We start from the raw sequence: 26921 nt of genomic DNA on the forward strand, positions 1-26921 counted from the left end.
CTTCGCTTCTTATTCATTTCCTGTAAACAAAACACATTTATATATTTTGAACAAACCAAGTCACTAAACAAAAAGGATAACAAATATAAAAAATACAGCACTTTTTAGGTTAAATGGAGTAAACGTGGATTTGTTGTTGTTGTTGTTTTGTTATGATAAAGTGAACTGACTTACACTGAGCGGGTTAGTGTCGATTCATACTGTTTTATGGTTCGTTTTTGTACGGAATTTAATAGAAACTAGTGCAGGATAAATAAATAACAATGTCTCATGATGTCTGACAATAAATATAAATAATCAAGCTTCTGGAACACAGTGACATCACTACGGAACACTCGCACTCCTATAACCTAGCGCTCCGGGACAGTGTGTACGTGACAGGCTAAGGGGGGCGGGACATCTCTTAGCTGGTTGATCAGTCACAACAGATTCCGGAACCCAGCTAACCAATCAGAGCAGACTGGGCTCTGGTTTCAGACAGAGGGTGAAAAGAGGCGCTGCAGCACAGGCAGTCTGAGAGACATAGAGAGCTGAACATTAGAGCGAGGGGACATGTCCCAGGAGAGGCTCTACATACTGATATGAAGCTGAACATTTGTGAAGTAGAGCCTCTTTAACTTACTTCTGTTAATGCTACTTGTTTATTTTTTTACCAGGGATATGTTAATCTAATATTTGAACTCGAACTGTTTTCCTTTCCCTCCTGTGGGACAAATAACGGCTTTCTAATAGAGCTGACGGTGTTTATTAATCTGCCCTGAACTCCTCCCGATGCACCAGTAAGTGATTTCTCAGTCGGTGTGACACATAATGAGGGGAGGGTAAAAAGGGAAAATGGAGGATAAAGAGAGAAAGAGAAAGGGGTCCAGTCAAAGAGCCGGAGGCAGAGTGACCAGACGTATTGTCTGCCGTCCTGCTGAGCAGGAGGACGGGGAGAGAAACTGAGAAACATGATGGGGGGAAAGGAGGCCAAAAACCAAGAGGGCCATAAGGAGCTGCAGCTTGCAGGCATGGACATAAAAATGAAGGTTACAGCAAATCTGATGCAAGGGGGGCTTTGAGTTAGAACGGCCAAGATTTACTTTGTGCATTTTAACCATTTCCACCACGACAGACAACATGCAACTCAAGAGAAACGCATTAAAGGTGAAAGCAAAGGGAGGTGAAGAAGCAGAGGAATCAGAGAAACAGGTCAAAGAAACAGGGGGAAGGAGAGATGGAAACCAGGGACGAGCCGGTAAAATGGAATCAATTACACATTCTAGAAAAGAGTTAAGTGTAAATGTTGCACAATCAGAGGACCTCTTAAGCACTGAAGAACCCCTTGACACACACTCATAGATGTCGTAGGAAAAGACGGAGAAGCCAAAAAGAAATTAGCAAAAGCCGAGAAAATGCTCACATTTTTCAGTCGGAGCAAAAACAAAACCTGGGCGACGAATCCAACTTCCAGGCTGGTGAAATCCAGCTATATGTTTTTAGAAATAAAGTTCAAGAGTGAATGTCTAAAATGATGCTGCTTAATTTATAAATACACATCTGGTTCCAGAAAATCCAGGACACATGGGGGGGGGGTCCGTCTGTGGGGTCAGGACTGCCTTCACACATTGATTATTGAAGAAGACCTTGATACACAATCACAGAGATGCATATATAGATACAGGAAACAGGGCTACACACCAACACACAAGCAGATGGACACACACACACACACACACACTGGGACACAGAGTCCGAACGCCCGCTTCGCCTCGATGCAACCAGAAGACAATCAATAGCGAGGGCAGAGCCACAATACTGTTCTCCATAATGACTATCAAACACACACACACAAACACACACACTCTCTCGGATCGATGGCTGTCCGCTGTGTCCACGGTTACCGAGCATCGACCCCCGTCGCTAATGGCGACCACGGAACCTTGGGAATTAGTGTGTGATTGATTGACAGACTGCTTCAAAGACATCATATAAACCCCGAGTGTGTGTGTGTGTGTGTGTGTGTGTGTGTGTGTGTGTGTGTGTGTGTGTGTGTTTGTGGTCCCCTGTGGGTTGTCCATGCGTTGTTTACCCATCTCTTTTTCCTTCCCGTGCATCCTAATGCTCTCCGAAGGACGAAAGAGAGAGGGAATGGAAAGAGGAAGTGCGGACAAACAGGATTATGAAGTGAGTCGTCAGCGTAACGTGACATTTGGAAATCAGAAAAACAGAGAGGGTTTTTTTCTCCCCATCGGAGCTCTGAAGCCTTTGAGTCCACCCACTCAACGATCTCACCGCTGCGTCACGGCACGAAACAGCCGGCTTCGGGTTGTAAAGAAATCGATCCAATTAGCACGGCGGGGAGAGTTGCGATAAGCCAATCAGCGCAATGACAACACCGACGCCACGGACAAGATGTGTTAGCAAGCTGTGGGCGGACGTGGTCATTCGTTTCCACTTTGCTCCACTCTTAGAAAATACATGTTGGTCTCCAGTAAAGCTTAAGGAACATCCGACCGCCATCGCCAACAGCAACCCGTTTTTATAGAACCCCTCCTGACATCAGACGGCGACTTTGATCGGATTAAAAAGTCTGAAAAAGCTGCAATAATCTCCATGCAATTTCGTCCGATACAGGACGGTATTCTTGTCCTTTTTTTAAAGTGTCTTTTGCTTCGTTTATAAGACAAGGCCAGCATCAAAGCTCAGGAAGACCGTCTTTATATAATTCACATATCTCCATTTTACTACAATCACCCCTTCCAATCAGCGATCGGGGGGCGTTCACTCCCCAGCTAAACCTATCACTTTGCTTCTATTCCCACAAGCCAATCACAGCACACCGTCATACCTTTGAAAAAATGCCATCAGCAGCCCTCCCCCACCTCCCTTTCCTCCAAATCCAGGGTAAACCACTCCTCTTCAGACTGGACCTCCTTCAATCCCTTCATGCCCCCACCACTAGTGTCTCGACCCCAGGGGGGCGGGGTTTATCGGCTCGGTTTCGCCCTCTCTCCTGATTGGACTACAAGCTGTTGACGAGCGGTTTGTAGAAACTAACGGCGGCGAAAGAGAGGACTGGAAATGGAAAAACAGTGACATGAAGAAGAGGAAAGGATGAAGGTAAAGGGGTCAAATTAATCAGATTAAAGGATCAATAAGATGACACATGTTGACACCAAATTCAGCGCCAATAAGTCCAATAGAAGTTTGAAAATGTTGGGCTGGAATCAAAGAAACACGGTCAAGAAAAACCAGTGAAATCGAATGAATTAAAAGCGATTCTGGGAATAAAGTTAAAGAGTGAATGTTCCATGAGCTATTGCAAACTATTTTTACCTCGCTCTACTCTCACATTACGGTGGAAAGCAGGTTAAATCCAGTTTCAGTCTCTCAGTTTGGTTACGTAGACCATCGTCTCTTCTTTGGTACGTCCAGTACTCTGTCCTACATACTGTTGAACCGAGTCATTAACGCCCGACCCGACATGGAAAACTTCTGCCACAGTCAGGCCTTTTCCCAGTAAAAGCCTCCCGGAGACACTCTAAATGAGACCTGACAGTGTCCTTCCACACGGTCTTTAATAGCTCTGAGATTTTTCTTTGGAGCCCCCCTCAGAAGCTCGCGTGAAACCCACCCCATTTGGTCGTAAATATTTAATCCGCTGCACCTACCTCTCTGACGAAGTGCTCTGAGCCGGCTCTCAGAGACGGAGTGACACTTTGAATAAAACAAACAGAGGAATTGCTCTTTGTGTTCTGGATTTAGAAACACACCGTGCTGCTCCTTTTTTTGTTTGTTTTTCAGTTGTAGTTTTTTTTCTTCCCCGGTTCCCAGCGAGCACTCGGAGTGCCAATTTACAAATGCAGTCGATTGCTCTTGTGCTGAGTCGAGTAGATTTCAGACCCGCACTCTGGCACTTAAGTCGGCCATCTTTAGCTTTCCCTGGAAGTCCGAGAAGCCCATTTGGAACCATTTTTAAAGCGGCCATCTTTAATAGATACGGACTCTGGCTTTTGAGTAATTGTTGATGTTCTGTAAGCCAGATAAAAAGTCAACAGGAAGTCTTTTGCACGCCTTTCCATTGGGTTTTTCATTAGGAATGGGTAGAGAAACTGGGTTTGTAGTTCGATTTCTAGAAAGAAACACTAGTATTGATCTGTTGCTTCTAAAAAGTCATTTGAATCCAATGTTTAAGGGTTATATTACCAGTAGAGACTCATTATCACTGGTTAGGGCTGGGGGATTAGTGGTTGTATTGCCGAATGAATATTCTGAAGGATTATTCTGTTGAAATAAGTCAATGGCAAAGGGTTCTAACGTCTAATAAAGTCAATAACAGAGGATTATGTTCCCAGGCAAAGATGGTAATCACTGGTTCTTCTGGTAAAATCCATAATTCAGGGTAAAAATGTCTTTAAAAAGTCAATCGTTTGAAGTGTATTTATGTAATGATGCTTTAAAGCCAGTGGTTAGGTGTCAAAGTGCTTTGTGAAGTTTACATATTGGTGGATATGTGACCGATGGTAAGTCAATGGCTGTTTTTTAATAATTTCGATGACAAGAGGCCGTATTGCCTGTTTGCACTGATTAGATAAAGTCATATTTGGGTTATTTTGAGTGTTCAAACTCAATGGTAAAGGTTTAATCACCCAAAGATTCAATTAGTAGGTGTTCTCTGACTAATAATATCAATGAACAGTTTTTTTGCTCAATAAACTCAATGGTTGGAGCTTCTATTGGCTAAAAAGTATATTTACAAAGTTACAAATCGATGGTTTCAGTCGATGGTTGGAGTTTTATGTCCATATAAGGTCAGTTTGTAGATGGAATTGGAAAAATAAAACACTAAAGAGCTTGTTGTCATTCCATACTCAACCTGTTTTTGTTTCTCCCCATGTGGGACTGTGTGCTTTGAGTTGTGTTGTAACAGCCAACAAATCACTGAACTGGCCGATGATTTAAACAAAACAGCACAGAACCAACAGTCCTCTCTTATTAGCAGTAATCACTTGCAGACTGGTAAAAAACAACAAGTGTTTTATGGTAATGAAGTGTGCTGCAGGTTATTACAGTTTATAACCTCATTGATTTTGTCCCGGCTCACTTTTAGCTCTTTATGAGCACGGACCATCCAATTACAGCGCAGCCTTGAAGATTAACGCTGCTGCTCTGTTTAGCCTTCTTTCTTTTCGTCGTGGTATTTCTGTTCTGCATTTCCCAGGAACTTCTGCAGAGTTTTTTCACGTGTTTTCTGTTTCTTTAGTTTGACTTTCTTTTGTCTCCTGTGTTTTTAGAGCAGCAGAAAAAGGTAGAAGTACTATTTGAATTGGCATTAAGTCTTCCAGTTAATGACAATAATTATTTTTTCTACAGCACAAGCCCCTCCCACAATTTATTTAAATAATACGATAAAAAATACACTAAAAATACAATAAAAATACAATAAAAATACACTAAAAATACAATAAAAATACACTAAAAATACAATAAAAATACACTAAAAATACAATAAAAATACAATAAAAAATACACTAAAAATACAATAAAAATACAATAAAAAATACACTAAAAATACAATAAAAATACAATAAAAAATACACTAAAAATACAATAAAAAATACACTAAAAATACAATAAAAATACAATAAAAAATACACTAAAAATACAATAAAAATACAATAAAAAATACAATAAAAATACAATAAAAAATACAATAAAAAACAAATAAATAATTCAATTATATATATTTTTTTAAATAGTTAAAAAAATAAAATATAAAATATGTGTAGTAAATAAAAAATCAATGATAATCTTAAAATGTTTGAACAGTAACTAATGAAGCTGTTCAACAAACAACTATATAATAATAATGAGTTAAAATAATAGTTACATTAAAAAATGAAATCAAAATAATAATTCAAATATTCATTATAATTGTATTTTATTCATAGAGACACTTTTGTGGGGGTTAACTTCATAACACATAATTAAAGCAACACACTTAAAATATACAAAATGAATATGTGATTTGATCCAATCCCATCCTGCGTACTAATTCAACGAGATCACATCCGATTCCTTTCCAAAAAATGTAGGAATTTGGGTTTTCTTCCCCTACTCTCAGTCTGATGATCCAGGAAATAAACTGAGCCAGTGGGGGGCGTTAGCAGTCGCTGATCACGGTGTGTGTTTAGTCGTCGTTTAGAAAGAAAAAAGCATGAAAACGTGATGCAGGAGGAGGACAGATGAAAAAGACTTAATGTCACTTTAGTCCTCTTCAGCCCTCCTCCCTCTCCTCCCCCTTTATCTCCCCCTCTCTCTCTCTCTGCAGGTGCACATGAGAGTCCTCAGATGAGTGTATTCTTTTCAGGACAAGATTGAAAGCACTTCATCTGTAACCTACACACAGAGTACTTGTGAGTGTGTGTTTTCAAGTGTGTGTGTGTGTGTGTGTGTGTGTGTGTGTGTGTGTGTGTGTGTGTGTGTGTGTGTGTGTGTGAGCAGGGAGAAGCGAGATAAATATGTGTGTGTTCATATGCCAGATGTGTTTATGTTTATCGCGGCAAAATGCGTCCCAAAAATCTGCGTCAATGTCAAAGAAGTGTGTGCATTCAAGAAAAAAATGTGTGTGTGTGGAAAGTATTTGTAGTGTGCAAAGTGTGTGAAGTGTGGGTGTGTGTGAGTGTGTGTGTGTGTGTGTGTGTGTGTGTGTGTGTGTGTGTGTTAAAAGACAAGGCGAACCATTGAGCGGTTTTTGAAGTGAATTAACAAGTCAAATGAGTGCCGCAGCACCCTGCATAGGTTACCACACACACACACACGCGCGCACACACACACACACACTCCCACGCTTATCATCACAGCGTCTTTGTTAAGGAAGATGAGGCCAATTAAACTGATATCACTCTCTTGTTGTCGTTCGTGCCTCCTCCCTCGTTTTCTCGTCGTTCTCCGTTTAATCCACTTTTTCTTCCTCTTCTCCTCCTCATCCTCTCATCTATTTCTTTACTTCCTCCTTCTCCTATCTTTCAGGCTTTACCATAATCTCCTGTTTCCTGTCTTTCCTTTCTAAAGTTTTCATCTATACTTTTCCCGTTCCTCTTATTCTGCATTTACCTCAAGATTGGTCACAGCCGTCTCTCTTCCCTTTCGGTTTCTTCTTGCAGTATCGTGATTGTTGTCTTATCTATATTTATAAAGGGGTCCATTCTTCATATCAGTATGTAGAGTCTCTCCTGACATGTCTCCCTGCTTTAACGTTCAGAAAGCTCTTTATGTTTCTCATACTGCCTGTGCTGCAGCACCTCTTTCCGCCCTCTGTCTGAAACCAGAGCCCAGTCTGCTCTGATTGGTTAGCTGGCCGGCTCTGTTTGGATTACTGAACCGCTCAGAGATGTCCCGCCTCTTTCCCTATCACGTACAATGTGTTGGAGCCTCTGCAGACCCTTTACATGCACTAAAACCTCTAATAACACACAAGGAAGGGAAAACCCCAAAAAGCCGAATAGAGCCTCTTTAAATCTTTACATTTTTATCCTAGTGTGTGTTTTATTCTTCCTCCTCACTTAGTTAACCCCACTTTCCTTTTCCATCATCGCCTCCCTCTCATCCTCCCTCTCCTCCTCTCCTCCTCCTCCTCCTCCTCCATCTCTTCTCCTCTCTTCTCTCTGTGTGTTTTCTAACTGTGTGATAAATGTCCATCTGTGATTGGCTGATGCCCCCCATCGCCGTGGCGCCCGCGAGGTCGTAAACAACAGCTCGTCTCCCCCGGCAACGTGGCGTCTCCATGGACGCGGGGCAGCTAAGACGACCAACTCTGCGTGTGTGCATGATCGAGTGAGTGTGTGTGTGTGTGTGTGTGTGTGTGTGTGTGTGTGTGTGTGTGTGTGTGTGAGGCGGAATGTAACATCCGACGACTGCCAAGTGTGTGTGTGTGCCTGTGTGTGTGTGTGTGTGTGTGTGTGTGTGTGTGTGTGTGTGTGTGTGTGTGTGTGTGTGTGTGTGTGTGTGTGTGGTAATGAGCGATCATAAGTGAGCAAATGTTTTCTCTTGGTTCCACTAATGTTTCGACAAACACACACACACACATACCTGATGTTCATGTGCAATCAGTAATTTGTGTATGTGTCTGTGCGTGCGACCGTGCGTGCGTGTGTGTGTGTGTGTGTGTGTGTGTCATTAGTATGCCACAGTGAGCTGTGTCCATATGTCACTAAACACAACCATGTTTTATTTATCCTACGAAGGGAGGGAGGGAGGGAGGGTGAGAGAAGGAGGCCAAGAGTCAGTGTCAAGGGGACGGAGGGAAAGATGGAAAAGAAACAGAAGAAGAAGAAGTTGAAAGGAGGCAGGAGAAAGGGAGACAGGTGAGGAGTTAGAAACAGGTAGGAGGGAAGGAGAGAGTTGAGCAACATAAGAAGGAAGGAGGGAGGAGTAGAGCAGATTACAGTGTGAGGAAAAGGAGAAAAGAGAGGAGTCAAGGAAGAAGGAAAGAAGAAGAGATGGAGAGGGAGGAAGATGAGAGGATATAAAAGGAATAAGAAGAGATAAGAAAGAAGGAAGGAAGGGAGGAGAGGCAGGAGGGTGAACAGGACAGAAAAGGAGAGCAGTTCAGGAAGAAAAATAAGAGAAAGGGAGGAAGTAGAGAAGGAGGAAGAAAGGAAGGAGGGAGGATAGAGAGGAAATAAAGGTAAGGAAAGGAGAAGGAATAGAGCGGGAAAACAGGTAGAAAATAGAATAAAGAAAAGGAGGATAAGAAAGGAGGCGAGGAAGAAGGAAGAGAGGGAATAAGAGAACGGAAGAAGTATATAACGTACAAATTGAGGAAAGGAAGGAAAAGAGGGAAGGAGGAAATGAAAGGATGATAGAAAAGGAAATGAGGAAAGGAGAAAGAGTGGAAACAAGGGAGGATCAAGGAAGGAGTGAAGGAAGAAAAGGAAACAGGGAGATGAGTCGAGAAAGAGAGAAGGAAAAAAGGGAGGAGGGATGGACAGATGGAGGAGAGAGACCCCAGAGACGAGTCATTCATCACCACCAGTCTGCACTCACCCTCCTCACCCGCTCTCCTCTTCTCTCCCTTCATTCAAGCATTCACTCCTCAACAATCTGTCTCTCTTTTTCCTCCCCCTATCTTTTGCTCCCTTTCTCTTTGGCACTCGTTTTTTTTAGGTTTCTTCATCTCCTCTGGCGAAATCCCTCCTCTCCTTCTCCTCTTCCTGCCTCACAGCTTCCTCCCTTTTTCTATCCATTTACACTTTCAGAGCAGGAGGGAGGAAGAGGATCACAGAGAGTAAAGGTGTGCGTGGAGGGATGGAAAGCAAAAGGGAGGTAAAGGAGGAAGGAAAACAGGGAATTAGGAAAAGGATGGAAGAAGGAAAGGAGGTGGTGGAGGAGGGAAAGGAAGTAAGAGGAGGAGAAATGGGAAGAACATGCTTGAAATCAGAGGAAAACAAATGATAGATGATCAATGGGATTAAGTGAGATACAACCTCCAATATAAAAGACCAATATCCAACCCTATCGACAAACCGTAAACATGGTCAGTTAGTTCTTTTCCAATCCCTATATTGGAGCCGTATTAGAGCATGTCCTGAGGAGGAATTTCAATGACAACATTAGCATGTTACCGTTGTCTTTGTTAGCCTGTTTTATGCTAACGTTTAGCTTTGTAAAGCCTCAAATCGCTGCATGGCTCTGGACACTCTTCCCAGAACCCAGAAGTCAGGCGATTGTTGTTTTTGTCACATCGACTTAATGTGCATTGATGGGTTATTTATTTAAAATGCAGTCTGGTGCAGGGTGTGACATATTGTGCAAACGAGAGTCCTGAGGAAATAGTGATCTACAGTCTCACTTTGGGTATCACCGATGTCTGTTGAAAATACTTTTTCTTCAGGGTCTACGCAGTGACAAAATCGGGACCCTATTGAATCCTTCTCCTTCTTCTTCTTCTTCTTCTTCTTCTTCTTCTCTTCTTCTTCTTCTTCTTCTTCTTCTATTCTGTATTATAGTAATTCCCCAAATGAATCTGAGATTTGAGGGTTGCAGAACATTGTAACTTTTGTGAACACTAGCTAGAAACCAGCCCCTATATTTATGGAGTGTGACCATAGTTACTATCCATACATTTTGCCACTAGCAAACCAAACAAAGGAACAGCTACCACAAGGAGAAGTTCTCTACCGTGCAATGCATAGCAAAGTTGACCCAACACTGTCAAGTTCAATCCAAATGTTACAGTCCTTACACAAACTGAATGATTATATCCCGCTACATTAGAAACCCAAATAAGACATTTGTTTTTTCCTAAAAGAGACGCAGGTCCTTTCTCCTTCATCATTAACATTTAGGAGACGCATGCTCTGCCCCAGTTAAATAACGAGTGATTAACCGACTGCAGAGCGGAAAGGAAAAGGTGGAATTGGAGGTACTCATCATCATTCATCCATCAGACACACACTATACACACACACACACACACACACACACACACACACACACACACACACACACACACACACACACACACACACACGCGCGCTCTCCTACCGGTGTGTGAGAGCAGGTTGGGGGACAGCAGGCCCGGGTGAAGCAGCCGGGGGTTTTCCTGGATCCCCGTCCCAGAACAGCGCTTGGGAGGACGGCCGGGACGAGAGCTGCAGGCGGAGAGAGACGGGCACATTAATTACTGTGACACAGGACCAGAGTACGGAGAGAGAGGAGGGACATTTGGCCGGGGAAACACTCTACACATGGCCCACTTACAGAAATATATAGTCAATTTAATATCCAGCTTTCTCTTGTGGTATGCAACCAACCACAGGATAACAAAGACACTCAATAAAACTGCACAAAACATGAAATTCCAAGAAAAATCCCAAGAAAAAATTCTCCAAAACGATCAAATTAATTGGAATTAATTTAAAGGATTTATCTCAGAATGTGGTTCAATAAATAAATGCAAAAACATGTGAATAATTACAATATTTTGGCTATTTATTTATTTAACAACTCTTTACCGCAAGAAGACTTTTACTCTGAAAATCCTGCGGCAGGAAACACACAATCCATGAAACGTTATTGTATATTAGAAGTTGCATTAGCGTTGACTGGGGCTAAATATGCTATCACTGATGCAACACAGTGTTCACACACACACACACACACACACACACACACACACACACACACACACACACACACACACACACACACACACACACACACACACACACACACACACGGATACATGATGTACATATGCAAAAGAGCCTGAACACACATCTACAACACAAGCATACCACCCTGTTTCTATCAAACACACACACACACACACACACACACACACACACACACACACACACACACACACACACACACACACACACACACACACACACACACAGACTACTGTATTATGCATGTGCTGGTAGGCATAAAGCACACACACACACACACACGAGCACAGTGACTGCACACATGCGACTAAACATAAAGGAAAGCATGCATACACTCTCTCACACACACTCACACACACAGGAGGTGTGCATGCAGGCCAACTCTCTGCAGGGAGGCTCGGTAACAGATGGCCATCCAAAGTCATTTACACCTAGAGTGTGAGAGAAAGAGAGCGAGGACCAAAACCTGAGAACCTGAACGAGACTTCAGCTCAGAGTCACCGGGGGAAACGGAACGAGAGGAACAGAAGAGACACAGATAGGAAGACAGAGACTGGAAAACTTGATAAAACAATGTAAAATAAGTATGTTATAATGAAGCTTCTGCAAATAAAACTGCCTGAAACGCTTCCTTTACACTCCAGAACATCGTGACATCACTATGCAACACTCACGCTTCCATTGGCTAGCTTTACAACACATTGTGGGTGACAGGCAAAGAGGCAGGAAATATCTAAAGTGGTTGACCAATCACAATAGAACAGAGTGTGTGTGTGTGTGTGTGTGTGTGTGTGTGTGTGTGTGTGTGTGTGTGTGTGTGTGTGTGTGTGTGTGTGTGTGTGTGTGTGTGTGTGTGTGTGTGTGTGTGTGTGTGTGTGTGTGACTTTTCAGGAACATGCAGTATATCGGTCACTTCCCACTTGGAGTAGAAAGTGTGTAAAAAGAGACAAAACGTCTTGCAAATGTTTTGGGGTGTGATTGTGTACGCGAGAAACACACGCACACACACAACACACACACACACTCTCACACACACTCACACACACTGAGTGATGGAGAGAGAGAGTCAGAGGAGCATGAAGAAATGAAAACATGAACCTTCACTTTTCCTCTGAACTCTGCTTCACCTCTCCTTCTCTTTCTCCTTCACACACACACACACACACACACACACACACACACACACACACACACACACACACACACACACACACACACACACACACACACACACACACACACACACACACAGGTGTTTGCATTCAAACGTTAAAGCCTTTCCATCAACAAACCCCCCGCTACCTTTCAACTCCCAACTCACACACACAATGGATACATGTTACAGTACCAGGTGTGTATGTGTGTGTGTGTGTGTGTGTGTGTGTGTGTGTGTGTCTGTATGCATGTGTGTGGGTGTGTGTTCATCTGCATCCATGTGTAAGCAACGTTATTGTGTGTATCCACGTGAATCCATGCCATGTGTGTGTGTGTGTGTGTGTGTGTGTGTAAAGGACACATGATATCGCCTTCTCATTAGCCTTACAGTTTCTTTGTTCAGAGTAATGACTGCAGTGTGTGTGTGTGTGTGTGTGTGTGTGTGTGTGTGTGTGTGTGTGTGTGTGTGTGTGTGTGTGTGTGTGTGTCCCGTAGGGTTGCCATATGTTGGGCATTAATCCTCGTCAACGGTCCACTCTCCTTACCGCACCGAGCACAGGAACAAAGAGCAGGTCACACACACACACACACACACACACACACACACACACACACACACACACACACACACACACACACACACACACACTGCAGGTACACACTTGCATATAGCTACAAACACACACACACACACACACACACACACACACACACACACACACACCTAAAGCCAGTCCACTGACCTACATTCATTTGCTAACCCTTAACCTTGACTGCTTTCAAAGCCTTAAATAGAAACATAACCTCACCACTCGTTTCTTTACGGAAACACTTCAAACACTCGTGTGTGTGTGTGTGTGTGTGTGTGTGTGTGTGTGTGTGTGTGTGTGTGAAATCATTATTTGACAGGTAGAGCTGCTGACCTTTGACCTCTTCACTTTCACACTGAGTGCTACCAAGTCTTCATTTCCCACAGGATGCAGAGACAACCACTGTTTACACCCTCCGTCGGAAACCAGAGCCCAGTCTGCTCTGTTGTGATTGGTCAACCTTCTTAGAGATGTCCCGCCCCTTAGCCTATCACGTACAATGTTTTGGAGCGCTAGCCAATAGGAGCACAAGTGTTACAAAGTGATGTTCTGGAAGTAAAAAACCTAACATCTTTGGGTCTTTGATGTTAAATGAATTAAGGAAAATAAAGCAAAGAAATGATAGAAAAGTCCCTAAAAGGATTAGAAGTGTGAACACATGAGAGGAGCCTCCTTAGGACCCGTGTACATGCATGATAGGATAATAAAGTAAGGTACAGACGGCGTGCCATTTCCTGTTTGGTGCCGTAAATCAATCCAGAGCGTCTACCTTAGAAGACGTTACAGTACGGCGGAGAGGAAGCCAGAGGCAGAGCGTCTGCTGGTGTCTGTTTGCAGTAATTATAACGTCTCATAATTAAAGAGCTGATGATTTATTAATGTTCATTAAAACGAGGCGCAGCAGAAACAGCTCCGAAACGTTTTCTGCTCCTGAAGCATTTTGTTATTTACTGTTGTTGTTTATTTGATGACCTTTTAATTGTCCAAAAAAAACAAAACAACAAGTACATGGAAAACATGGAGCTGACATCTCTCACACACACACACACACACACACACACACACACACACACACACACACACACACACACGAGATGATCTGATGAGCCACCTTGAAGTAAGTCTTCCCACTTTGACACACACACACACCCTCGCCTGTCCTCCCAAATGGCCGTTTCTATGGCGACGGAGCCTTGATCAATACTCCGTCATTGGCTCTGATGGCCGGTCAGGGTCGGTCACACAAACACACACACACAAACACACACACACACACACACACAAACACACACACACACACACAGATACACGCACAAACAGGCATGGCGGTGAATAAGCACGGACTCGCTAACACGTTTGACAGATTGATTTAGCTACGAACGTGCAGAGGTCACACACACACTCTCACACACACACACACACACTCACACACACACACACACTCAGTGTAGTTTATCAAAGCCCGGTGCGGTCAATACTCGGGGTAGAGCGAGGGGTCAAGCCTCTTTAGCTAAAATCTTTCATCTTCTCTTTTATCTGTGCCTCACTCGGCTGATCCTCGCTCCACTCTTCTTCTCTTGTTTTTTTTTGGTAATTGTTCTTCGTCTCTTTCATTTATCGGTTTTCTGTTTCAATCTTTCGTCGTCTTAAGATCCATATCTTTGTTCGTGGGCTCAGTTTCTCCCTCTTCCTCTTTTCCCCCCAGGAACAGGCTGAGATGTGTTTGAGGTTCCTCAGGTTTTGTTTTCATTCTTAAGATTTAATATCATTTCAATTTTTGAAGTTTCCTCTTGGTTTGATCTGATGTCACTTCACTTTTATGTATTTCTACAAATCATTTCGTTATTTACTGTCCCTTTTCATTTGATTTTACCTCATTTTTTATCTTACTTTTGTATTTTTCTAACTTATACTATTGTTCTACTATTTATATAACGAATCTTATAAAGATATTCCAGTATTATTTCTGCTTGTAGTATTTAAACTATAAGTATTTCTATTATTATTTCTTATATTTTCCCAGTTTTAATTCCTACTATTTTTCTAGTATTATTATTTATATTTTTCTAGAATTCTTTCCATATTTTTTGTTATATTATTTCAGATCTTATTATAGTACTATTGATATTTTTTTCCCAGTTTTATTCCTGTATTATTCTTATATTTTCTCAAGCAATAATTATTGTATTATTCTGGATTTTCCAGTATAGTTAAAGTCATATTCTTGTAATATTTCTATAATAGTGACATTATTTCTATTGATGGACCGGTTCATTGGTCCATCTGTATTAATTAGTATTAATAAACACTGCTTTATTGGCATGAGAATCACAAAGACAATACTGTCATTATCGCTCTCTCTTTCTGTCTTTTTCCGGTGGTAACTTCCCTTTTTCCTCCCGTTCCCTCCCTCCCTCTCTGTCTGTCTCCCCCCACCTCTCCCCCCATCATAAATCCTGTCACACACACCCTCTCTGTTTTACTGTGTGTGTGTCTTCACTCTTTGCTTGTAGCAGAAGAACAATCTATTCTTTTTAAAGAGACACCAGAGAAATGGGATATATGTCCACACACACACACACACACACACACACACACACACACACACACACACACACACACACACACACACACACACACACACACACACACACACACACACACACACACACACACACACACACACAGGGGCATCATAATCATGGACGCTCACGGACTAACGGAGTGAACGAAGAAGAAGAAGAAGAAGAAGAAGAGGAGGAGGAGAAGAGGAAGAGGAGAAGAAGAGGAGGAGAGGAAGAGATGGATGTTTACTTTCCTCTGGGCTTCCGCCTCTTTGATTGGACAGATGAATGACTTCATTGTGTGTGTGTGTGTGTGTGTGTGTTTGTGTGTGTGTGTGTGTGTGTGTGTGTGTGTGTGTGTGTGTGTGTGTGTGTGTGTGTGTGTGTGTGTGTGTGTGTGTGTGTGTGTGTGTCGCCTCTCCTTCTGCCATTCTGCTTCTTGACACAGGGAAAAGGAGAGACAAAGACAGATATAAAGGGAAACGAGAGGTGTCCGATAATAAGTATTGATTGATAAGGGAAGTAGAGCGAATATAATAAGGCAACGGGCAAAAAGAGAAAAAGGATTCACCTTAAAACGCAGAAACAGGAAAGTTTATTGATTACCCGATGACACCTCTCTCCTCTTTTCATCCTCCCGTTTATCTATTATCTCTCCCGGCTCATTGTAGTCGTCCGTCTGAGTTTTATTCTGTATTTATTTTACTGGCACCGGCTCCGTTTGTAACCCTATCCAACCGTCCATTTATCTAGCCTTGAATCCCCCTTCATACCTCAGTGATCCATCCATCCTTTTACCCATCTATCCATCCATCATGTTTAAAAAGGCATATTTAAATCCCCAAATGGACACTAGAATAACCACCCAGCTTATACTCTTATATTTGGTTCTAGCCCTATCATCGAATGTATGAAAAACCCCATTAATTCTTCCATAATGGTCCTGTTAAAGTCAAATACTCCAGTATAAAATGTGTTTTTTAGGCATTTTAAAGGAACGTATGACTTTCCATTTGAACCATATTTTTATCGTATTATTTTAACGTTTTTATAGAAATATTTCCATATTTTTGTTATATTATAATTATTATGGAATTATTTTCCAGTTGGAATCCTGTTTTATTCTTGTATTTCTTATAGTAATAATTATTGTATTCATCTGGATTTTTTCCAGTGTAGTTAAAGTCAAATTCTTGTAATATTTCGATTGTAATAGTGATATTATTTCTAGTAACGGACCGGTTCTTCTAGACATTATCTGGAGTTCATAGGTCTGTCTGTATTAATGAATAATAATAAACACTGCTTTATTGGCATGAGTATCACAAAGACAATACTGCCATTATTTGTCTCTCTGTTTTTTCCCGGTCCTAACTTCTCTTTTTCCTCCCTTTCCCATTTTTGTCTCAAAATCTGTCTTTCTGCCATTAAATTAGCAAAGAAAATAACAAAAAACATCCAAGATGTCCAACGGGTTCGACAAAAAGCCAACTCCAAATCCATCCATCGAACCATCTCTCTCTCTATCCATCCATCCATCCATCTCTCTCTCTATCCATCCATCCATCCATCCATCCATCCATCCATCCATCCATCCATCCATCCATCCATCTCTCTCTCTCTCTATCCATCCATCCATCCATCCATCCATCTCTCTCTCTCTCTATCTCTCTATCCATCTATCTCTCTATCTCTCCATCCATCCATCCATCCATCCATCCATCTCTCTCTCTCTCTCTCTCTCTCTCTCTATCCATCTATCTCTCTATCTCTCTATCCATCTATCTCTCTATCTCTCTATCTATCTATCTCTCTATCCATCTATCTCTCTATCTCTCCATCCATCCATCCATCCATCCATCCATCTCTCTCTCTCTCTCTCTCTCTCTATCCATCTATCTCTCTATCTATCTATCCATCTATCTCTCTATCTCTCTATCTATCTCTCTATCTCTCTATCTCTCTATCTCTCTATCTCTCTATCTATCTATCTATCTATCTCTCTATCTATCTATCTATCTCTCTATCTCTCTATCTCTCTCTCTATCTCTCTATCTATCTCTCTATCTCTCTATCTATCTCTCTATCTCTCTATCTATCTCTCTATCTCTAGAGGAACAGGTGTGCTACGGGACAAGAGACAAAAACACTCCTGCATTTTTAACCAGCACCTATTAAATATTAAACACTGCACACACACTCTCTCCCTCTCTCTTACACACACACACACACACACACACACACACACACACACACACACACACACACACACACCGAGGGGGCGACACACAATCGCTGACGAGACAAGTTATACAGGTCGATGGGCTAACGTGTGTCTGCATGTCTGTGTGTGTGTGTGTGTGTGTGTGTGTGTGTGTGTGTGTGTGTGTGTGTGTGTGTGTGATGGCTTTAAGCGTCATTACCTTACTTTCGTGGCATGTGGGCACACACACACACACTCTCACACACACACACACGAGGGATAATTCATGCACGGTGCTCTCACATGTTAGCATTTAAGAGGTAAAACTATAACAGACTCCATGTTCTCTCTCTCCTCCCCCGTCTCCCCCGTCTCCCTCTTTGAAGTGCTCCATAACAAACTATAACAACAGGAAGTTTTCAATGCGCCACATCGAGAAGGAATGTCACATATGGTATGAGGGAGGGAGGGAGGGAGGGAAGGAGAGGGGGAGACATGAACAAAGGGAGGGGGGATAGTTACTGTAGATGGATTAGATAATGACCTAAATATAAAGAAATGAAAGCTAATTTAAGACCTTAAATCAGTCTAAATCCTTCTATCCAAAGGTTAAAAGCTAGTTTTTGTGAGTGCTTTTAGCTATAATATGTCTTGGGTTTAGGTCTTAGTTACATGGTGACGTCACTTTATGACACTCACGCTCCTATTGGCTGGTGCTCCAACACAAGGGCTAAGGGGCGGGACATAAAAGCGGTTTAATTTGAGCTACTGTATCATTGCTGTGAGCCCCCCAAAAGTGGTGGTTTGAACTCTGCTGTAGTTACTTCATAGCCTTACGTTAAGTTCTACTTCTTTAAAGTGCATTTACACTTTTAGAAAATCCTAAAAAAGTGGAGTTATTTTAAGATCACAACGTGCCGTTAGCATGTTAAAGGATAGCTGTGTAAAAACCTGAGCGTTGCTAACCGTTAGCATCAGCTGATCTTTGCCGAGGGGAGAAACAGGGTAGAAAGAGGAAGGGAGAGATGGGGGGAGGGAGGGAGGGAGGGAGGGAGGAAAGTAATGTGGAGAGACGGGTGACACATGAAAGGGGGAGGGAGAGGAAGAGGGAGAAAGAAATGAGGAAGAAGAGGGAGAAGGGCAGTAAAGGAAAGACTTGCCCCGACCATCAGATCAATTACCTCCCTCCATCTCCCCTCAACTGTAGTTAATTTTCTGCCTCATCCCTCACCTCCCTCCCTCCTCTCCCTCTTTTACCTGTCCTCTCCTCCCTCCCTCCATCAATCTCTTCCTCCCCCCTCTCCATCTCTCTCTCTCTCTCTCCCTGCAGTTAAGTCAGTGTAATGTAAATGATGTGCCATCGATCGCCCCTGACAGTGCAAGGACGCTCACCTCTTCCTCTCCCTCTCTTCTTCATCGTCCTGTCATCTCCCCCTCTTCTTCACACCCTCTTTTATCTCTCTATCTCTCCCTCTCTCCCCACCCCCCCCGCTGCCTCCCACGCCTGTCATCTTTCATCTCTGCCTCTCCCTTCATTTTCCTCTCTCCTCTCTTTCAGCGGCCATCATTTATGTCTCTCTCTTCCTCCATTGTTCTCTCTGAGCATCTGCTCTCTCTCTTCCCACCTCTCCCATCTTTTATCTCGGCCTCTCTTCATTTCACCTCCCGTCTTTCTCTCCCCCTCTTTGCTGTCTCTGCAGTCCATCTTTAGCTTCACTCAAAGGACCACGGGACACCATGGTTTCAAATGAAAAAGTCCCAATATATCTGAGTGGGTCTTAACCTTTAGTAATTACGTTTAAATAATAATTTATTGGAAAAAAAACCTGTAAGCGAAACTTTCACCGCACCGTTTGGTCAAGCTTAAGTGCACAATGTGTCATTCTTTGCAGCAATAGCAAAAGACAATGCAAATTCAATGCAGAGGTCCAATTCTCTGATTAAAACTGGTAAAACAAACACAGAGTAAAGGAGTTTCATGTTAGAAACTCTGTGTTCCTTCTGCCTCTTTTTGTGTTTGCCCTGCTTGTGTTTTTGTAATTTTGTCAGGTTTTATCAATGCATTGAAAGGCCTCCATAGCCGTCCTTAAAGGTACATAAAAATAAAATGCAGTATTATCAAGATCTAAAAATGATATGGTATGGCGATCACGTGAAATTGATTACAATTACATATTTCTCTGTGTTTGGAAATTGTTTACATTGTTAGGGTTACTGTAAGAAGTGGGAATAATTTAAATATGTATAAAATGTGTTTTTAAATCATAAAAAAATGATTAAAAAATAAACATTTCCCTAAAAATAAAAAGTTCTAAAGTAAAAAAAAACTATTGACTAATAAAAAATACTAAATAACATCTGAATAAAGTTTAGAACAAATTACTAAATGTTTAATAAATGCTCTTTATAAATAATGTAATATGTCACTGTCTGTCACTGTCACTCGTCCAAAAAAGAACTAAAGTAGAAACTTGCAGAATAATTATAAAATAAAAGCCCTTTATTCTTTTTTTAAATATCAAAACTATTAGAAACAAATATTAATATGAACATATATTTAGAATAAAGCGTTGATTAATTATGCAAAACTGAATTATTGTTCGTATAATGTAAATTGCTTTAAATCACATCAACTTTTGCCCCTTATTTTTGAGGATCTTCTTACAGATTACATTTTTATTTTCTTCTTCATATTTTCTTATGTCCTCTGATTTCTCCTCCTCTTCCTCTTCCTCTCGCTCTCCCTCTTCCCTTTCTCCTTATCCAAATAGAGGACACAGACAATCCAATAAACGCCCACGCTCTCAACAGCTGGAGTGTGTGTGTGTGTGTGTGTGTGTGTGTGTGTGTGTGTGTGTGTGTGTGTGTGTGTGTGTGTGAGAGAGAGAGAGAGAGTGTGTGTGAAGCGACGAGTCAGCAGAAAAACAAGGATGACACCCTCAGCGCCGGACAGGAATGTCACAGGAAAAAAAAGAGAGAGATGAAGAAAGAGAGAGGGACGAGAGAGAAGAGGGGGAGGAAGGACAGCAGGAGGAAGACGAGAAGAAGAAGAAAACTCTGGGGACTTAGAATGACACATGCAGTATTACTCACCGTCCCCATACATCACACAGACCAACATGTACACACACACACACACACAAACAAACACACAAGGACACTTTCTCTCCTTTCCCATCCCACAGAATGCAGCGAGGAAATCTTTGGGATATCAAATAAAAGCCATATTTACAAAATAATCTGCAAGAGGAAATGCAAATGGCATTGTTTCTGTCTCATTTTAAATGACAGTTTTAATAAAAATGTGTGTGTTTTTTTCTATTATCTGATAGTAATCCACCTATAGATGGACTATTGGTTCATAAAGAGCTTCCGTATTTCACTGTATCTTTCCTATTGTTTGGGGTTAAACTGCAGGATTTCTTACAATAAGGGGGATTAATGGAAATAATTATGTAGATACATACATTTTATAGGATATTAATAACCTGCATGCTAGAGTTTATGAACGTTTCATGTAATTAGATGTCAAAGAAATTGTTTTAAAAGCAAAAAAAAGATTTTATAATAAAAACTTTGTGTGTTTTGGCTTTATGGCTTCAATATTGATTCCCCTTTCTCTTATTAAACCTGAAAAAAGAACTATAAAGCATCATTTTATAACTTTGTCTGGGTCGAACAAACCGAACCACATGTCTGAAACAAAGCGTTTGACCTTTGTAAGAAAAAGGCGGCCATTTTTGTAGTTTTTGGCCAAAATGATGAGGAAGTTCAAACTACATTTTAAAATTAATTTTCAACATATAATGTTACAAAACCCCAGTTTGACACATAAACTGGGCTCTTAAATTGACCCGCACATGCTCTAAATCCAACCCACGTAACACCCCCCCCACACACACACACACACACGGAGTCCGGAGGTAAGCCTGGATCCTACAGTAAGTCCAGTTTTATGACTAGTGTATAACACCAACAGCTGAATCAATATTAGTTTACACTGGGTCACGGTGGACACACACAGACAGCGCTTTCCTTTCATAAACACACACACACTCAATCCCCAGGAATATATTATTATTACAGATACACACACACACACACACACACACACACACACACACACACACACACAGATTAGCTTTTATTCTATTACACCCTCGTGGTAGGTCGGATGGCTATGTAAGGAAACGCGCACACACACACTGAGCCATTATAAAAGTGATAACAGTAATGTAATAAAACACACACACACACACACACACACACACACACACACACACACACACACACACACACACACACACACACACACACACACACACACACACACACACACACACACACACACACACACAGGCTAGTTATTATAAAAAATGACAAACATTCAAAGCGTTGTAAAGTTTTACAGTGATGAACTAACATATCAACTTTATGAACGGCTGACTGCGCTCGTTCTCAGGCTCTAACACGCCCTTTTAAAACATTTAATTCCCCTTTTTTTACGTCCTTTATAACGGAAACATTAAACTGCTTTATGGGGACAAAGTGACTTTAAGTTTCGGGGTCCAGCAGCGGGGAAAAAGTGAGTTTCAGTTGATTATCACAGATGGAATATCTGCCAAACTGGAATCATTATAAAGATATTGTGAGGTAGGAACAGGTTGAGACTCAGTTTAGAGGCTGGGATCTCTATTTGGGAGATAGGGCAGGATAACACTAACATTTATTAGTTTTTGGAAAGTGAAATTGGCTTTAAAAGTACTTTTTGGACCTGGAAGGAAATTGGTTTACAAGAAAAAATGTGTATGAGCATAAGAGGTTGTTGCAATAAAGAAAGAATTACAATAAATAAAATAGTTATATAAAAAGAAGAGGTTAAAGTAAGCATGTGAATAAAAACATGTGTATATAGTTTAATAAAAATAGAAGTAATCCATAATATTTAATATGAAAATGTGAAGTCAAAAATAATAATTGAAAAATATTTATATAATTAGAACAAGTCAAAGCCCAGAATGTGCACAAAATAAAATATAGAAAATACAAATATCCATAAAACTACAGGAAGTTAAAGAGAAAAAAAGCACAAAAATAATCTATATATTATTTATAAAACAGAAGAAGTAATTGGTATTTAAACCAACCAATAAAACCATATTTATATTGTGTTTATACCATTTGAAAATTGAGCCAAAGCTAAATTAATTCTCCTGTTTAAGTCCTTCTTTAACCCGTGTTCTCAATCCTTCCTCCTCATCTCATAGAAACTGACAAATGAGAGAGCGTTGATAAAGGTTATTATAAGATATAAAGTGCCGTTAGTGCGTCGTGACCTTTATCGACCTCTGATTGGGCCCAGACGTCTCTACTGTAATTCCCCCCGGAGCTACGGAGGCCTGCATGTGACAAAAACAATACAATCACATCCCTCCCAACAGAGAGAGAGAGAGAGAGAGGAGCAATCAGGCTAATTAGAGCGGAGGAGGCGATATATCACCGCGCTAACCACCGGAACAATAAAACTGCTTTGTCATTTGCTTTTTTTGGCAACAGAACAGCAGCTTTTCATCCTGGAAGTGTAAATATCCAGAAGTGTTGTTGTTGCACAGGCTGTTTTTGTGGAAAAAACACCCAAAAAGTCCAAAATTAGGAGCTTATTTTGCACACTTTGTTTATTTGGGTCTGTAGATTTCTTCTAAATTCACTTAAAGTTAGCAGAAGATAATCCCACTTTGAAAATCTAAACATAGAATTGTTTATAAATGTGTATTTTTTACTTTAAATTCAACATTCAGCTTGCAGGAGACATGTCAACATATCTTCTTTTTAGATGCATCCTGCAGACTCAATCACAATTAGATATTTCCCCCAATTTTTTGGCCTTAAATCATTTCATTCGATCACTCATCAATCATTTATAATTTGACGTCGTGCCGTTATATCCCATTTCTATCGGAGCTGTTGCATGTGTTTAAAGTTTATAAGTGACAGTGTTATGAGTGTATAAGCATCACACACACCTCCTCCTCCTCTCCTCACACACACACACACACTATGCAGCAGCTCACCTGGCCTCCTTTTAATGCAGAATGACACGGCTCCTGGTCTGCAGACCTGCTGAAATCCCCTCATGGCAGAATCGGTGTCATTTTGCATTAAACAGATTGTGTTTTGGAGCATAATGTTCCACGGTGGCCCTGAAATCAGGCGCTGCATCACTCTGAGCTAATGCTGCAGCCCCGAGCGGGGGAAAGAGACTTTGAGTCATTTTTAGCTCCTGTGGTTAAACGAGTTATCAGATAATAATCAACCTGTAGATCAGAGGACATGTTGGCCACACACATGAGGTACTAATCGTTTAAAGCAAGTATTGATTTCAAACTAAAAAAGCAAATATCTAATCATAATCAGAGAATACAAATCCCCAAATTACAATTATTTTAAACTGATATTTTATTAGGTTTAAAAGGAAGCAACTCTATTAAAAATCTTTTGATGATTTTAGGAAATTAATCAAGTTTAAAATAATAGTTTTTTATTCAGTTTTATTTTTGAATGAAATAATTGAACGGATTTAGAGGCACCATCTTTTGTGTTTCGTATGAACAACCATCAAATAAATATCCACAACTCTGGTTAGAATAGGGTTAGTCCCAACAAAGACACTCCTTACTACAGAACTTCCTCACAAAGAAGTGTTCTTCAGTATTAAATAAATCTGATTGTAGTTGATTGCACATCTGTGGAAACATTCCAAACATGAACTGCAAACGGTTAGTGGTTAAACAGTGCCGATATATAGCCTCCAATCTTTGACTACAAGTCCCAAAGCCTAAAGGATGGGAGCTTTAGTTTTAAAACAGACAAATAATAAAGCGTGCCGATAATCCCATCTAAATTCACCTGTGTGTGTGTGTGTGTGTGTGTGTGTGTGTGTGTGTGTGTGTGTGTGTGTGTGTGTGTGTGTGTGTGTGTGTGTGTGTGTGTGTGTGTGTGTGTGTGTGTGTGTGTGTGTGTGTGTGTTTTAATGACAGATGAAGACAGATAAACAGACGGATGTGTGGTTGTACTTCGGAGTGTTAATATGACCCGACGACAGCTGTAATAATTCACATTGGCAACTGAGAGTTATAAAGTGATGCTGAGCGCAACCAGAGAACATCCACAGCCCCATGAAACATCATCATGTTCAGGTGTGTATCAGTATGTAGTGTCTCTACTTTAAAGAGTCCTCTCCTGCTGATGTTCAGGTGTATATCAGTATGTAGTGTCTCTACTTTAAAGAGTCCTCTCCTGCTGATGTTCAGGTGTATATCAGTATGTAGTGTCTCTACTTTAAAGAGTCCTCTCCTGCTGATGTTCAGGTGTATATCAGTATGTAGTGTCTCTACTTTAAAGAGTCCTCTCCTGCTGATGTTCAGGTGTATATCAGTATGTAGTGTCTCTACTTTAAAGAGTCCTCTCCTGCTGATGTTCAGGTGTATATCAGTATGTAGTGTCTCTACTTTAAAGAGTCCTCTCCTGCTGATGTTCAGGTGTATATCAGTATGTAGAGTCTCTACTTTAAAGAGTCCTCTCCTGCTGATGTTCAGGTGTATATCAGTATGTAGTGTCTCTACTTTAAAGAGTCCTCTCCTGCTGATGTTCAGGTGTATATCAGTATGTAGTGTCTCTACTTTAAAGAGTCCTCTCCTGCTGATGTTCAGGTGTATATCAGTATGTAGTGTCTCTCCTGGGACATGTCTCCTTGCTTTAATGTTCAAACAGTTCTTTATGTTTCTCATACTGCCTGTGCTGCAGCTCCTTTTTTCACCCTCTGTCTGAAACCAGAGTCCAGTCTGCTCTGATTGGTTAGCTGGCCGGCTCTGTTGTGATCTGTCAACCTGCTTAGAGATGTCCCGCCCCTTAGCCTATCATGAACAATGTGTTGGAGTGCTAGCCAATGGAAATGCAAGCATTCCAGAGTGATGTCACTTCAGGAACACAGGGATTTTAGCCTTTGCAGACCCTTTACATGCACTAAGGGAAAGGGAAAACCCCAGTAAGCAGAGGGGCCTCTGATCTGAGTACTTGTCCCATTACGGACCCACATGAATACACTCCTTTCCTCTGTCTTTATATCTGACACACTCATGAGATCACCAGTGTTTCCAGTAAACATCCAGCTCTGTGTGTGTGTGTGTGTGTGTGTGTGTGTGTGTGTGTGTGTGTGTGTGTGTGTGTGTGTGTGTGTGTGTGTGTGTGTGTGTGTGTGTGTGTGTGTGTGTGTGTGTGTGTGTGTGTGTGTGTGTGTGACACATCTCTCAGCGTGTGTCTGCGTGTGTGTGATGGTCATCTCCATTCCTGGAAGAAGTAAAAAATGTGATCTCACACACACACACACACACACACACACACACACACACACACACACACACACACACACACACACACACACACACACTTTTTAATAAAGCATTGTGTGTGTTATGGTCCTCGTTAGCCGGTAATCTGTTTTCAGGGAGTCCAGTGGATTTTGCCGAGTCATCGTTCCTCCAGCTCTGGGCTTTAATGGAGTCAGCATTCGTCTTCTATTAATTACCGCTGACTGATAATTCCGCCTGTTGTGTTCGGCGTTATATCTTACAGTGTGTGTGAATGGCTTGTGTTAATGAAGCCGTCGGGTCGTTGTTGCACGGCTGGTATTTTGGTTACTCCCCATTGTGTCATCATTTTGTTTTAATTATTGTGGTGCTCTGTGAAGCTTTTCAAAGGTAAGATAAAACATCTTTATATGCACTTTAAAACCAACCAAATAGATGCCCTCTTACGCTTCTCTCCGCTGATATACTTCTAGTGCTTCCATGACACTGTAAATGAAAAATACTGCCTTATTTAATCGTCATTACTTGAGTTTCTCTGCACATTTTGGATGTTAATCCAAGCTATATAAGGAAATACGCCTCAGTTTGACTCCTTTTTCACTCCCGGAACACAGTGACATCACTACGGAACACTCACACTCCTATTGGCTAGCGCTGCAACACATTGTACGTAATAGGCTAAGGGGCGGGACATCTCTAGGCAGTTGACCAATCACAACAGAGCAGAATTTGTTCACTTTTATAATGTTTATGGGATGTACTTTAAATATTTGTGTTTAAGTAATAGCCTGGTCTTATTTATTCTGTATTTTCTGTATATTTTATATGTATATAGTTATTATTTGTATTTGTTTTATATGTCTTTGTATTTATTATTTATTGTT

At 41.2% G+C, this 26921-nt stretch overlaps 1 protein-coding gene across 1 annotated transcript in view; it reads right to left on the reverse strand.

Annotated features, from left to right (window-relative positions):
* The window catches only part of dachb (dachshund b), a 66015-nt gene that overhangs the window by 18618 nt on the left and 20476 nt on the right, over positions 1–26921 (reverse strand). Inside the window, exon 2 of the mRNA XM_063901178.1 lies at positions 10531–10637. Within this exon, the coding sequence (XP_063757248.1) occupies positions 10531–10637 (107 nt within the window). The remainder of the gene's footprint in view (positions 1–10530; positions 10638–26921) is intronic.

The sequence above is a fragment of the Eleginops maclovinus genome, chromosome 14, assembly GCF_036324505.1.
Source record: "Eleginops maclovinus isolate JMC-PN-2008 ecotype Puerto Natales chromosome 14, JC_Emac_rtc_rv5, whole genome shotgun sequence".
NCBI classification, from domain to species: domain Eukaryota; kingdom Metazoa; phylum Chordata; class Actinopteri; order Perciformes; family Eleginopidae; genus Eleginops; species Eleginops maclovinus.